The 15672-nt window shown below is 41.4% G+C and overlaps 1 protein-coding gene across 1 annotated transcript; it reads left to right on the top strand.

Annotated features, from left to right (window-relative positions):
* The first annotated feature begins 1440 nt into the window (after positions 1-1440).
* On the top strand, positions 1441-10450 carry COX7A2 (cytochrome c oxidase subunit 7A2). The gene is made up of 4 exons (XM_083730979.1): positions 1441-4136; positions 5623-5712; positions 8733-8817; positions 10215-10450. Exons 1-4 carry the CDS (start codon positions 4119-4121, stop codon positions 10271-10273), a joined length of 252 nt encoding a protein of 83 aa, XP_083587105.1. The 5' UTR covers positions 1441-4118; the 3' UTR covers positions 10274-10450.
* The last annotated feature ends 5222 nt before the right edge of the window (positions 10451-15672 follow it).

Genomic DNA, 15672 nt, shown 5'->3' with positions numbered 1-15672 from the left:
TCACATATGGGGAAGAAAAAACTTAGAAGACAATCCAGAAACCCAACTTCCAGTAACTCTGTTGCAGACTATGGGCTTAATTAACATTTAAGCTTGAAAGTCTGTTAGTGTTGTGGCACTGGTGTCTTTAAAGCAGCAAATTACCTAAGAGCTGTCATTCTAATTTGTTGTACCTTCTGTAGAAAAGATGAATAACAAGTTCCCTGCTCTAGTTTTAATAGAGACTGAGGTTAATTTAGGATTACCTTCGTTCATTTGAAACAGACGCGGCTGCTTTAATTGGTAAGTTCCTCATACTTTCATCTGAGAGGTTTTGGGATTTTAGTGGATGGAAATCAAGACAAAAGGCTTCAATGAAGCAATGTGAGATATGATTACTTTAGAGACCAAGGTACTAGTTGATTTTGTTCTTTGTAATTTGAGTCAACTGTTAAGTAAAGATTTTTAAGAGTTCTAATTGGCTGCTGATCTAATTAGCTCCATTGTTTGGCTGTTTTTAAGCGAGTACCGTAGAAGGAAAAATACAGTTAAGAGTTACCTATCTTCAACTGCATGTGGCTGCCTCTCTCCCCCTGAGGTGTACAATGTTCTTGCTAACAAATGATTAGCCCTGGTTTCTTCTTCCTATTTCTATGCTGTGAATTTTTCACCATGTCCGCAGTTGGTACTAACCACAACTCCAGGTGTTCTTAGCTACCGTTGTGCATAAATGTGTTACTCATGCGAAGTGTACAGTCTGCACATGGGTCCTAAAGGCACTGCTTATGCCCTAATGAAAGGCAAACTGTTGTCTTCAAATCATGAAGATAAGTGTTCCTGGATTCTCTTCAGAGAATCAATTTCCTTATCATTTAATTCCAAATTAACATCCATTGCAACCCTAAAATGTTCTGTTAAGTCAAAATAAAATTACCAGACCCGGAAAAGTCATTCTCATTTTTATATCAGAAATAACTTAATGGTCAGAGCAAATTACAAAGATGCATTTATTATATTGAATACCACATCAGACAGCATGTGAGTGATAACTAGAAGCAATTTGCATTTGCTGGGAGAAGTCAATTTTCTAAAAGTCTACTAATTTCTTGATACCAAGGATTACTTAGGAAAATAGTAATATGAAAAAAGATTCATAACAGTAACTAGCATATTCATATAACAGGACATGGGAAAATAAACCCACCAATGAGGTTATATATTTTTATTGGCAGGAGTTTAACCCCAGTAAAAGGGTCATATCACCTGTTTTGTTTACACTAATGGTAGTGTAATGTCACAACGTTCAAAATGTATTTCAAGTTGTGTTAGTAATGATGCTTGTTAACAGTCATTAGGGACAATTTGTCATGCAAATAACTAGTAGTAAGTTCCAGGAAACTATGCCATTGTAAGGCCTCTTCTTTGAGCATTGCTGAACTAAAATTAAACAGCAACAAACCTTGTCAAACTTGCATGATGACAAAGATATAACAAATAACAGCCCTTATTATATGGGTCCAACATGATGGTGGCTGCCTCTTTTCTTCATCCCACTACAGCCTCCCCACTTTCTCCCCCTCAGGCTTGGGAGAGACAATCCTAAATAAGCGAGTGAGGAAAGAAAGAAAGATGGATGGATGGATGGATGGATTTGTACATTCTTCCAAGGAGTAAGTTGAAGTGAGAGTTGCACCTACTCACACAAATATGGCTCTAAGCCCTCATGTTCCAAGACTACCTAATAATGCATCTCCAACTTGCCTAGGAATTATGGGCCCCAATACATAACCCTTCTAACGTGACTACACTTACCTTTTGACGTGACAGCAGTGGCAACTTGCTGCCCTCTTTTGTAGGCTCTTTAGTGATAGGTGCACATCAGTGTTGCTTTTGAATAGGAGCCAAGTATGTATCTCATCTGTGGTGGCTGCCCACTGTTTTAATTTAATATATATATGAAATGGGGCATTGCATTTTGGATCATTTAAAATGGCAGCCAACCACTGCCATTGCTGCCAAGCTTGGGGCTCTCAGGAAGCGCCAAACCACTGGCACCAGGTCAGGTGCAAAAGTAGACTCTTCTGAAGACTGAGAGCTGGTCAGATGTTGCATCTACTAGTAGGTCATTTGGGAATGTAAACCCCAGAGGAAAGAAGCTAGAACAAGGAAACACTTTTATCTAAAGTTCCATACAAGAAATTGCTCAAACCAAGTCAAACAATGTCATTCTTCTAGGCTAAAGGAGACTGTGGTTCTCCAGATGTTGAATTTCAACTCCCATCTGTCCCAGCTAGCATGGCCAATGGTCAGGGATGATAGGTGCTGTAGTCTTTAGCGTGCTAATGTTTTCTTTGTTAAAGCCAGTTGCAGCAAAATCTCAATTATTGGTTTTTATACTTTGGTTATTTTACACTTTCATTTTAGTGCCCTTGTTTATTGTTTTTTATTTATCCTTTACAGTTTTACCTCGGGTTACATACGCTTCAGGTTACAGACTCCGCTAACCCAGAAACAGTACCTCAGGTTAAGAACTTTGCTTCAGGATGAGAACAGAAATCGCGCGGCGGCAACACGGGAGGCCCCATTAGCTAAAGTGGTGCTTCAGGTTAAGAACAGTTGCAGGTTAAGAAGGACCTCCGGAACGAATTAAGTTCTTAACCTGAGGTACCACTGTATTGTTAACTGTCCAGACCCCATTGTAAGGTGGGTGGTGTACAGATCATAAATAGGAAACAACAGTTTCCCAATTGCTGGAAGGTTGCTAGTTCCCCTTCACCGTCTTAGGCTGTAGGATTCCACAAACCAAATAAGGATGGAAAGTTATGTGACTCTGGTGTGGGCAATGGCAAAAGTGGAATAAAGGATTGCTAACAATTACTGAGATAATGTGAAGTGCCTCAAACACTCAAAGCACAACTGCCCTCTCTAGTTGCTTATTGAAAAACACTCTGGGCTTAGAAATTTTCCAGTGAGGGTGCACTGGAACTATCCAGTAGTCTGAAGTGGAAGTTCTGTGTGTTCAATGTCCTCTTCTTGGGAGCATCGCCTGCATCTGAGCCAGCCAGTTAGCTGCTTGGTTTGCCTGGAGCAATCTCCCTGTAGCTGAACCTGTGGCAGGCCAGAAGAATTTCATAATTTGTCCCTAAACTGCAAATTATCCAGCTGAACTCTGCCCATCCACTTTCTTTCTCGGGCCCTTCTTGCACCCTTAAAAGTTACCCGCCAGGCAGAGGAACCAGCAGCGGCAGCTACAAAGCAAGACCTTCGCCTCTTTCCAGCAGTCAAGCGGCGCTTGCGGGTGGGGATGCTGAGGAAGGTTTAAGGGGCGGTGGCCGTTTTCTTGCATTTATGGGAAATATAATAACCGCCCTTGAAAGGTTGCAACGTCTGTGCAGTGTTTTTAAAAGGAAAGCAAAACCTCTCTTTAACAAACGTGCTAGGGAAGAACGCTATACCCACCCTATCCCTATAAAACAACTACTCAAGAGGGGAAAGGGGGGCATAGCCATTTTCTGGCCAAGTCCTGAAGAAGAAGGGACCGGGAGGGGAGGAGAGTTGGGCCGGCATCTTTTTGCAGTTGAACCTGACCCTTCTCTTCAAAAGCGCCTCCCTCCCGGCTTCGGGAGGACTTGGCTGCCCTGCCCAGGGATGCGCTTAAGAGCCGGGTAAATCAAGCAAGCAAGGCGGCGGGACACTGCAGGTCACCCGCCAGCCCGCTTGTGGCGCTCTAGGTTTCCCTCTGGCTCACGACTCCGCAGCCTAAGAGGAAGTCCCGCTCTCTCTGTCTCTCAATGACAAGGAGGTTCATAGGCTTTACAAATAAAGACGGCACCCGTCCTGGTTATATATGATACTTCCGATCTCAAACTGATCTGCCTTTCGCCGCTATGGAGATTTTTTTTAAAAAAAGAATACTTAACCATAGAGGTGCCAACGGCTAGAAAGACTGGAACGGCGGCTTGTTGATTAATACCGGAAGCTCTCGCTTTGGATGCGCGCGCCGGTCGCCATGGTCGCCTAGGGATTGTGACGTCAGGCGGCGTCGAGCGGCGTCTCGCTTCCTGTTTCCGGTGCCCTTGTTCCTGCGTTGAAGGCGACGGCGTAGACGAGGAGGAAGGTGAAGAGGAAGAGCTGCCAAGATGCTTCGGAACCTTTTGGTATGGCCGGAGGAGGAGGAGGGTCTGGCCTGTGACTTGGGTGGCTTTTGCTGTTGGGAAAGTAGCCGCGAAAGCAGCGAGATAGACGAGTGAAGGGAGGCCCCTTTTATTGCATTTCCTGCGGTTGTGAACTGCCTTTTTCAAGGCTGCAAATTCCACGCAGTGTTAAAAGCGAAAAATGAAAACACAGCGTAGCAAATATGCAGCAAAAGTGAACCCCGCACCCTCAGCAATTCCCACAAAAACAGCTATAATAAAATAGTATTATTTGTCGAAATGGCTGCTTAAAACTAAACTACGCCTATTTAAAAAGGAACCATACTTGAGTTAAGTTATCGGGCTTTGGGGGGGGGGTCGGGGTGGTCATATTGTGGCTGGTTTGGGCCTTGTAAATGGTCAGGGGGCGGGATCTGGAAAACCTCTTTTAAGAAGGCTGGGGAGGGTGCCATGGAGGATGGGTTGAAGGGAAAATTTGCCAATATCAGGTTTCAGAAGTCTGCCCAATTTGGGGCAGTTATTTCCTCCACGGTGGCTGTCACACATTAATGGAGGAGAGGGCATCTGGGGAGGCGTAGGTGGGCTAAGGTGGCTTCCAGGAGGAGATGAGGCATTTTATTTCCATGGGTCTTAAGTTCACATATTGGGATCCAAGCCAATGTATTTTACTTTATATTTTCATTGGTTGGTAATGTTTCCATGTCAAAGTCCTTTGATTTTCAAAGATAGGTGTTGGTCTATGGTCTCCCAGTTTGGTGGTTTGGGTATTGTTCACTTGGTGCACCAACTTCCTTTTTTACATGGTGCAGATTAAGAAGCAGAAATTGGGTTGGGAAAAGCAGGATTTCAACAAAGTAGCTGTTAGCTTTTGGCAGAAGCAACAGGTTTTTTGTTGGTATCTTAAAGAGGCATGTGACACAAGCTTGTGTGCCTTTCATCAGAGTTATGTAGATTTACTGTATTTTCAGTTGGTAGAAATGTGGGGTGAAACAGTGGGGCCTAATGGCCATGCAATGAGAGAGGCAGCAATGGTCAGCACAGGTTAAATATATACAAGAATAGCTGCTTTTACACATAATAGCAAAACATGATTAAGCTTTATGTAAGCAAGCCCTTGAACAATACACTCCCCACATCCAGCACTGACATATAAGATCAAACACTTCCTTTCATTCTTAACTAACTACAGTTTGGTAGGTTCAGAACAAAAATTATAGTGTTAAGTATGGCTTATTAAAACTAGCCAGGGTTGTTAGCCATAGTCTGAAGTAGGCTTGCCTCATTAAGCTATAGCTAACATTTTCGTTTCAGAGAAAACTGTGATTATCATTCTGTGTACACTAGTGTGGTCACTAACTACATTTGGTCTAAACCACTAGTGTTTAGTTTACTTGCTTCCCAAGTAATTGTGCATATGAGTGTACCCTTAACAAAAGAAGCACTACTTCCAATAATAATTTAAAAAGAAATTTTTTTGTTTGTTTTGCAGACACTTCGGCAAATTTCTCAGAAATCCATAAGCACTGCCTCCCGCAGGCAGGTTACAAACAAGGTTCCGGAATTACAGAAACATTTCCAGGTATGGTTGCATGCATACTTTGAGAACAAATGACATTGTAATGGAACCTCTTAATATTGTTTTTATCTATCTATCTATATAAATATATATATATATATGATTTTTTCTTTGCGATGAATATACTTTACGTAGCACCACTAATGGCATTTAGCGTCCAAGCCATCTTTCTTTTTTTGATCTTTTAAGACCACACAGTCTGATTGCTGTGTGATAGCTGCTTATTTTCTCAGTAGTGCTAAATTATCTGAAATCCAATAGCATGCTTGTATGAATGAATTTATGCTTACGAATGCAATTAAGTTACATGTGAAAGATACAGCAATAGCTGTTGAAGACAAATCAGAATTTTAGCTTCTGGGAGTATCTTAAAAAATATATGCAATGTCCTACCTGGCTAGCAAATTGTGACTAGTTAATAAATAATCTATGTGGTGCTGGGTATCATAAGTTAGAACTCAAACCTTTTTGTGTGTTCTATAGACAGCTGTACTAACAGTCTTTGATCATTCTTGGTTGTCATGCTGAACAGTACAGGGTAGAGGTGGGGAACCTGCAGCCCTCCAGATGGCATGACTGATGGTCAGGGTAGGCAGGAATCTGGATGGCTACAGATTTCTATCCCTAATGTAAGAAGACACTATTCTGCTTGCTATGAGTAAAAAATGTGCTGTAATATTTTTACTTGATAGTTTGTTTTATCATCTAGGTAGTCTGATTCATGACTTGGTTTTTCCAAAGTTGTGATTTCAGCTGTGTTGTCCTTAATGTTAATGTTAATAATCTTAATGTTAATAATCAAATACTTTTCATAAAATAGTTTTTCTTGGCCCCCTCCCCCCTGCATCCCAAGCCATGCCCACTAAAGCATCAGCCCATCTAAGTTGAGTAGTTCAAAATGGGACATCTTTTCAAAAGTGGTGGGTACATTGTGTTGGCATTTGACTAGTCAAAAATTGATCAAGAATTTTAAAGGAATAAGTTATTTGATCAACCCCCTAACCAGTAAAACCCTAGCAAAGCATGCTAATTACAAAAAAGTATTTTCCTTCATTATTTTATTCTAGAAGACTTCAGAGTCTAGTCCCTCTCTCAGTCTTTGCAAAATAACAGCAAATTTCACACTGAATGTCATCTCCCTTGGCATGTGAAATGTGGCTAAACTTTTGCAGAAGGATTAAGCAAAGAGTGGTATGCCTTGATAAAACGGGTGCTTCCTTTCCTTGTGGCCATTGTGGAATCTGCTGGCTGATTTCTTTACTTGCTCCCTGGGGGTGGCAGTGGCCCCACAGACTTTGCACTGCCTGAAAAGTGGCATTGGGCAGTGACAGGTGGTCATTTAACTGAGAGGGAGAAAGTTGGTCTCTAATCTTGCTGGCTGATCTGTGTGTTAACTGGAAAATCAGAACCACAAGTAAGTAGTGTCACCATTGTCTATGAAATGATGTCTTCCATGACCCTTTAAGGCAGTATATTGCAGTGTGCATACATGCCTTCGTCCACAGTGCTGACGTTCACTGCACCGCTGCTGTCCTGTGCTACAGTGCTCACATTCCCTGCACTATGTAGGCTGCTGACTCAATCCTTATTGACTAGCTAATTTGCTCACCCTAATTTATGATTATGTATGCACATGCTTTGTGTTTCCTCTTTACTGTTGTGCTCCCATTTAGAGATGCCAGGAGTTTAGCAAATGGCCAGAGAACCAGGACATGTTGCTTAACTGGAAAGGATGAGGACAAAAATTCTTTATAGAGAGAATGCAGGTGATACCTGCTCCTAAAATTTATTCAGTAGATTTATAGCCTGTTTTCTGATTTGAGTTCTTACAACAGTTAATAGCATTTATGAAACACAGCAGGTGCACCTAAACTCACATGCTCACAAAACAACCAACCCCACTGAGCAGGAGCCAGCACCAAACATTTTCCACAGAGTAGATGGGGTTGGGACAGTTTGACTGGAGCATACCCTCATAGTGGCTGAATGAGAGATCTGTGAGTGACACAAGCTCTGATAAGGGTTGAAGAGGGAACAGTTCCTTGCTTTCACGGTTGCTGGTTGATTAACCAGTTCTGCACTCAATGTATTGCCACTTACATAAGGGCATTCTTGACCCTTTAGAAAGTTTGATCATATTTGACTAGGGTCAATAAAAAGAATATTGTAACTAATCAGTTGAACGGTGTCCCAGTACACACTAAATTTAGGCTGCAGTCCTGTGTATGCATACTTGGGACTTGAGTTTTATTGAACTTGGTGGGATGTTTAAGTAAACAAGCATAGGAATGGGCTGCAAATAGGCTGCTCGTTAGAGCTGGTTGATTTATTCTTCCACTCCTTGCCTTTCCTCTCTGGTTGCTTCCTTGCAACTCATTTTAGCCTGCCTGGGCTGAGGAAGTAATGTATCTCTCCCCACCCCCAGAAATATTTAGGGTATAAGGCTTATCCTTAGGAGAATACGGATGTGGGGGTTCCCCTCTTCTGCTTTCCACCTCCACTCCACCCCATCCAGTAATCAACACAAGGTTTGGCTGCTTCTTCCTCCCCACCTTTCTCTGTCTAGGTAGCAGTTCCCAGGACCTTAGCCCATTTGCTTCACATGGTTCTATCCTTATTTCAGACATCATTATATATTGGTTTATTGTGATGTTGAGCTGGTTATATACTGTGATGCTGAAAACCAGTTATCGCCCAGCCGTACTGCTCATATGACATATATAGCTGAGCAGTAGAGTCTCTTTTTACAGTATATGGTAGCATGCTTTCAACAGAGGGCTGTTTCAGTATTGGTGAACTTTCAATATCAGGTAGATGTTCCAAATTACAGAATTTAGCCTTGAATAACTGGCAGCTATGCAGGAAATAACTTTTTGTACTTTTTGCCTGGACTTGAGTAAAAAGAGCCGGAGTTAGCTTTCTAACATTGTAACTCTAGCATAATCGGTTTCAATTTTAAAAAATAAATCCTAAAAGAGAAGAGTCTTAACTCATGAATTCTGCATCTTTGTCATTGTTATTAGGAAGATAATGGCATTCCAGTGTACCTAAAAGGTGGAACAATGGATGCAATGCTGTATCGAACCACCATGATCCTTTCCGTTTTTGGTAAGACTTTAACAGAGAAGCAGCAGAGCTGTCATAGATGTCTCTGGTTATGTGTTCATATTTCTAAGAGAGAAAGTACCACTCCTCTGCATAAATCTAAAACAGGAACTTGGGAACTTGGAAATTCTGTGCTGTATGTTACCGTGTTATTAAAAACATGCTTAGGAAAACCAGTGTAAAAGCACAAGAGATACCAGACTGCTGTTTGTGAATATTCTCCACATTATTTTCTCCTCTTTCTGTTGTGAACATCACTTGAGTCTATAAGAGCTCTGTCTTAAAGGAACCCAGATCCCCACTCTGTTCAGTAGGCAAATTTGGATGAGCGTTTACATTCAAGCTTGCAGGTTTTCCTATGCCACTTTCCCATAATGCCTACTTTACTTAGCTATTTGACTGAGTGGGTTTCTGACACCTTTGAGAATGCAGTCTTTACAATCATTTGTTGGGAACCTTTTTAAAGCCCAAAACATGAGGCAGAAGCCTCTGAATGGAAGCTCAGGTTAAAATGCAGCTGCCAGGAAAATGATGGGGGACCTGTGCCCCTCCATATGTTGTTGGACTACAGCTTCAGTAATCATTGACCTTGGCCAGAACTGATGGGGCCTAGAGTATACAGTGATATATGGAGAGCTGCAGGTTCCTGATCCCTGTATTGAAAACAGCATGCTGGAAGCACTTTAATTTACCAGAATTTCTGAAAGCTCAAGAGTTTAAGATGGCAATTTTTATCAAAAAACTTACGGCATTTTGAGAGTTTTGCCTAATAATAATAATTTATTTGTACCTCACCCATCTGACTGGGTTGCCCAAGCCATTTGGGCGGTTTCCAACATATATGGCAACATAATAAAGCATTAAACCTTAAGAAACTTCCCTGTACAGGGCTGCCTTCAGATGTCTTATGATGGTTATACATAAAGTTATTCATCTCTTTGACATCTGATGGGAGTGTGTTCTACAGGATAGGTGCTACAACTGAGAAGACCCTCTGCCTGGTTCTCTGTAGCTTCACTTCTCTAAGTGAAGGAACCCTCAGTGCTGGATCTCAGTGTCCGGGCTGAACGCTGGGGTTGAAGACGCTCCTTCGGGTATACAGGGCCAAGGTCATTTAGGGCTTTAAAGGTCAGCAGCAACACTTTGAATTGTGCTCAGAAATGTCATAATCCTCCCTTTATGTACTTAATTGGTCTGGCGATATAAAAGGAATGGGAAAACAGGCTCCTTTTAGCCTGAAGAAACTTAGCATATATTGTGTCATTTTCTGTCAGTCTAATAAGATTAGAGCAAAAGAGTGGCATGAATACTTTTAAAAAAAGAGAGCTTATGCTAATAAATTGCCATCATCTAAAGCATTTGTGCTTGATCTGACCTAATGTTGTGTGTCTTCTCTTCAGGAACAGGCTATCTCCTTTATGTGCTCTTCAATGCAGCAATGCCCAAGAAAAACAATTGACCCCAGTTTACAGGATGCATCTTGGAGCAACACCTCTCCACACCATTCCAAAACACACTTCAGGGACCTACTTTGTCCTTGTCATAAATGATGTCTGTGTTGGGGATCAATATTTATTGAGTTGAAATGTTCTATGCTGTGACCAATAAAGTAGTTTTACATTCCTGTGTGCTCGAATCTGTTGAAAGTTTATTTGCTGAATTTAATGTGCTTTTTGTGAAGCCTGCAGTTTAATCTCAAGCAGAAATAATAGGCTCAAGTTTGAATTTGTAGGGCTTGCTAATTTGCCATCCTTTTTGTCTTCAGGATCAAAGATAGCTAAACATGGATTAGGTAAATGTCATACTATAAACACAGTCTTAATATGGATCAAAATTCATCTCCTGTAGCTCTTCACAGTTTAGCCAATTGAAGTTTATTTCACCAATAAGGACTCACTTATTTCCCTGAGTACTCGCACTATGATGTGATTTGCATAAAGCAATGTCTAAGCTAAGCACTTGGATTCTTCCTACAGACCATTACTTTTGCAATGAAAGGTTGTCTATATAAAGTATTTCTAATCACGCTGTGAGCCAATTTTGAGGCAAAATGCAACCTAGCCATATGTGCCTTTAATCAGAAGTCTTGCTATGTTCAGTGAGCCTTACTCTCGAGTAAGGGTTCTGCAGGAACTTGGCAATGCTTATTAACTGCCTTTAGAAGAGCATGGAAGCTACAGTTAGTAGGAGGAAGATACCTTCCCTGTGTCACAATCAACTGAAGTATCACCACATGATGTCACTGTTGAATTTCTGTTTAAATACCGTCCCTCTAAATACATTTTCTTAAATGATACAGTCATGTTTAAAGGTCCTGTTTTCTCACCTGCAATGGGACCATGCCAAATAATTTTTCTAATAAGCTATAAAATTGGGTAATTGCTATGAAGCCTAATTGAGCAAATGTTTTCTGTATTCGTCTGTTTTTCCAGCTGCTTTAATAGTCCTGTTATTATTTTCCTTCATGTGTGACATATACAAGAGAATGGATTTCGCCTGCATAACTCCTACTGAGTCAGATACCTGAAGTTATGCTCAAACACATCACTGCCGTGAAATCAGACAGTACATAAATAATTGTTGTGGTGAGACTCCTTTATGACTCAGTCGAAAGTCTCTCTCCTGTGTTACACATCATTTCGTGTGTATGCTTGTACACAGTTTTCTAGAAAGTCTCTTGCTTTTGTTAAGCTAGTCTGATTTTTTTTTTCTTTTGCAGAGGACAGAGGAGAGAGTCTAATGCATGAGCACTTCAAATTGTAGATGCCTTGTGCGGTCGAGGGCCATGGGGAGAAGAATGACTTGAATCCAGGCTTAGAACTCAGTCCTGTTCATATCTGTTCAGAAGTAGGTCCTGTGGAATTCAATGGGGCTTACTCCCAGCTAAGAAGTTTGCAGCCTTAGTCTCATACAATACAGCAGAGCCACTGAAACCAATGTGATTTAAATCATTGTCTAAGGCAGCACCGCTTACCTGAGAGCATAGGAGCCAACTCCTAGGGGCCGAGGTCTTTTCAGCCCCCACTAATAAAATGTTTGCCCCCCCCCCCCAAAGTTGATGAGCATTGTCATTCAAATGGTGTCCATGCCCCACATCGTGTGAGCAATTATGCAGGGTGGCGCTTCCCCCCGCCCCATGCAAGTTAGCACCCCTGCCTGAGAGTAAGTTCCCTTGCATGCAATAGAACTTATTTCTCACTAGATAGGATTGTGCTGTAACTTAAGTCCCATCAATTTCAAGTGGGGTTCATTTTTTCTCCAGTCCAAAACAGTACAGGCTGCCCATGCAGGAAAATCACTACAGCTGCCCTCCTGAATTTTGGCAGGATTCACCCCCTTCAGGTGGGTCTAATATGCTTGCAAATTTCATTAAGTACTTCCTGCAAAATTAAAAGGTATATGTGGTTATGTTTTAAAGAATACATTTTAAAGATGCCCAGTCTCAAGCTGAATGAAGCCAAACCAAAAACAATCCTTGACCTATTTGCCCATAATATATCCATTTCTGTCAAAGGTGGGGAAAGGTATAGCCATTTTTAGATTTCCTAATATGGAATGGGGGGAAATGAAGGCCTGAATTATGGCCTAAAGCAAGAAATGGAGCAAATATTTTGTGCATATATCATACGATCAATAATTTCATGTGAGCACTAAACTAGAGGGGATTTAGAAAAAAAGATGGAACCTGCAAGGTCAGGTCAGCCGTGCTGAGAACTGGAAGTGCAATGCTCAGAAACTGGAAATGATCCTTGAGGGGTAGGCAGCAAATAAAGGAGGTGAGATCAAATGGCCTCCAAACACAGTTCCAGGGAAAGTATGAGGAATCATATTTTCACAGCAGTTTAGGAAGCGGGGATCTCGTCAAACCCAATTCAGTGGTAAACATCAGGTTTTAACTGGAGCAAGAAGTGTGAGGGGGAAAGCTCTCAGGCCTGGCATAAGAGATTGACACAGAATATGATGATAACATGGGTCAAACGAAAGTGTGGGTGGGCCCTTTGTTTTTTCACTAAATTCCCCCAATACATTTATCCTTTCCTCATGTGAGTAAGTTAGGGTTAAGGTGGCATTCTTCTGCACACTTACCTGGCGGTAAGCTCCACTGGGCACAGTGGGATTTAATTCTGTAGAAATATTCATAGGATTGCACTGCCCTATCCTATATTCATAGGATTGAATGCAGTGGATCAGACTCAGCCATTTTTTATTTTTTTTAAAGTGCACCTTTTAAAATTGAGATGTTGAAGAGAAATATTCATAGGATTGCACTGCCCAGTTCATTGAATGCAGTGGATCAAACTAAACCATAAAAAGTGCACCTTTTAAAATTGAGACGTTGAAGCAACACTAGAATGGCATTGCAGGCAAATATGTTGCAGCACAAATGACTATTATTGCTTGTTAGGGTACCACCTGCATAAATCAAATTAGGAAACTAGATGGAAAAAGAGTTTGAGCTGACCTGAGTTTTCCCTTTCTTCCAAGTTCCATGGTCTGTCTGATTCTTCAGAAAAGTGTTATCTTTTGACTGTCTCAGAACAAAATGCTGTGCTGTCTTGTCTCTACGATGCCTGGAATTTTGTTTTTGGTTCAAAAATACTTGTTTAGCAATATGGTTTTGAATATTCACAGCTTTGGAATTCCACTGGTGGATTTTTTTATTTTATTTATTTATTTTTGCTGATGGAGCAAATCTCAAGTCAGGTCAGATCTCCGTGTGTGTTAAAACCTCAAATGTTTGGAGGACACAAAAACCAGATGACAAGGAAGAAACAGGTAAGAACGTGTTCTTTATGTGAAATAAGATCAAGGTTGTTCAGAGATTATGTGTAAGGTGATCAGAGAGATTTTTTTTTTATGGGGAGCATGGGTGTTTGAAGTTGGAAATAGAGGAGTAAAGAATTATGGGTGGAACATCTGTGGGTATAGCTAACTCACTCAGACAAAAGTCATGGTCATTTAAACTTTATGGATGCCAAGCAGTTGTGAGTTAAGGTATGTACATCCAGTTTTACTTGTATAACAGACTGCGTTCTTACAGAAATACATAAGAACTCTTGCACTGTGAAAGCTATAGAAATACAGCTTTAGTTTAAGTGTGATGGGAAAAGAGAGAAAACTGTGTACTTATCATATTAAGTGAAGTGGAAAATGCCCTTCCCATTACAAAAATATATATATCTCAGTATGGAATAAGTAGAGGTTGCACAAAAGAGTAAATGGTGTCACTAGCACTATTTATGCTATTTAGATGTGTGGCCTGTCCCACCCCAAAGACTCAGTGGATCACAAATCCTAGAATGTAAAGTTGAAGGGACCCAGAGAGTCGTCTAATCCAATTGTCTGCAAAGCAGGAATCTGAACTAAAGCATCCATGACAAATGGCCATCCAACCTTTGCTTAAAAACCTCCAAGGAAGAAGACTCCATAATCTCCCGCGGGAGCCCATTTCACTGTTGAACAGCTCTAACTGTCAGAAAGTTCTTCCTGTCGAAATCTCCTTTCTTGTAACTTGAAGCCATTGGATCGAATCCTATCCTCCGGAGCAGGAGAAAACAAGCTTGCTCCATGTGACAGCCCTTGAGATGTTTGAAGATGGCTATCATATCTTGGTCTCCTCTTTTCCAGGCTAAAAATATCCAACTCCCTCAAGCATTCCTCATAAAACTTGGTTTCCAGACTCTTTGTTATCCTCCTCTGCACATGCTCCAGCTTGGCAAAATCCTTAAATTGTGGCACCCAAATAGGACATGGTATGCCAGGTGTGGTCTGACCAAGGCAGAATAGAGCAGTACTGCTGCTTCCCTTGATCAGGGCACTATACTTTTGTTGATGCAGCCTAGAATAGCATTAGCTTTTTTTTTGCTGCTGCATCACACTATTGACTCATGTTAAGCTTGTGGTCTACTAAGACCCCTCAATCCTAACGGTTACCTCATCCAGACCACATTTCACCAGCTTCTCTGCAAGCATGTCATGGGGGACAAAGACCAGTATCAGCAAAATAATAAGATTTCATCTAATTCGAAGACTCTCTGCCAAAGGCCATCTTAAGCAGGCACTTAAAATTCTTCTGAAAAGTGCTGTAGCTAGAAGGATTTGCAATGCATGTCTGTGACATATTCTCTTTTCCTTCTGGGCTTTCTTTCAGCCGTTGAGCTTTAGGATGGAGAACCTGTAGGTTTACCGCCAGATCCTGTTGGATTACAACTTCCATCACCCCTGACCATCAGCCATGCTGGCTAGGGCTGAGGACAGTTGCAGTCCAACAGCACCTGCACTTCCGCACCCCTGCTTCTGCACAGACTACAGACTGGCGTGTCGTTAGCAGTTGTCACTCTCCGTGCAATGAGCTAAGAAACTCTTTTTAAAAAGCATAATCATTGGGAGCACATTAGAAAATGGAGCATACACTGCATAGCCGCAACTAATCCAGGTAGGTGTGACTCAAAAGGCAGATGTTACAAAAGCTATATATAGTTTGGGAATGTTGTGGACGGTATCCAAAGAACTACTTAGGTTCATACAAAGGCCCAGTAAAATGTTTTCCTTTTTTGTGCCTCCCCATATGTCACATTATTGTCTGTTTTTGAAACTCACGTCAGTTTCAGAAGTCCATTTGCCGTGTGGCAGGGGGAGGGGGTTAAGGTTTTGAGAAAAGCAAGTTTAAAGTCAATTTGGACTCATCATACTAGTTTCATAGTTCTTTGGATCCTAGCCCATAAATCCAGTTTGATACTGAAATCCATAGGGTGAAAAATTGGACGACTTCTTCTTCTTCTGTCACAGCAACAGCAGTGTTTAATTCCCATGTCCTGCCTCAGAAAATCCAAACTTTTTCTAGGGAATGAAACTGAG

This window comes from Podarcis gaigeae (assembly GCF_964106915.1).
Source record: "Podarcis gaigeae genome assembly, chromosome: 3".
In the NCBI taxonomy this organism is placed as follows: domain Eukaryota; kingdom Metazoa; phylum Chordata; class Lepidosauria; order Squamata; family Lacertidae; genus Podarcis; species Podarcis gaigeae.
The sequence above is the reverse complement of the archived record's forward strand: the minus strand, read 5'-3'. Positions and strand labels throughout refer to the sequence as shown.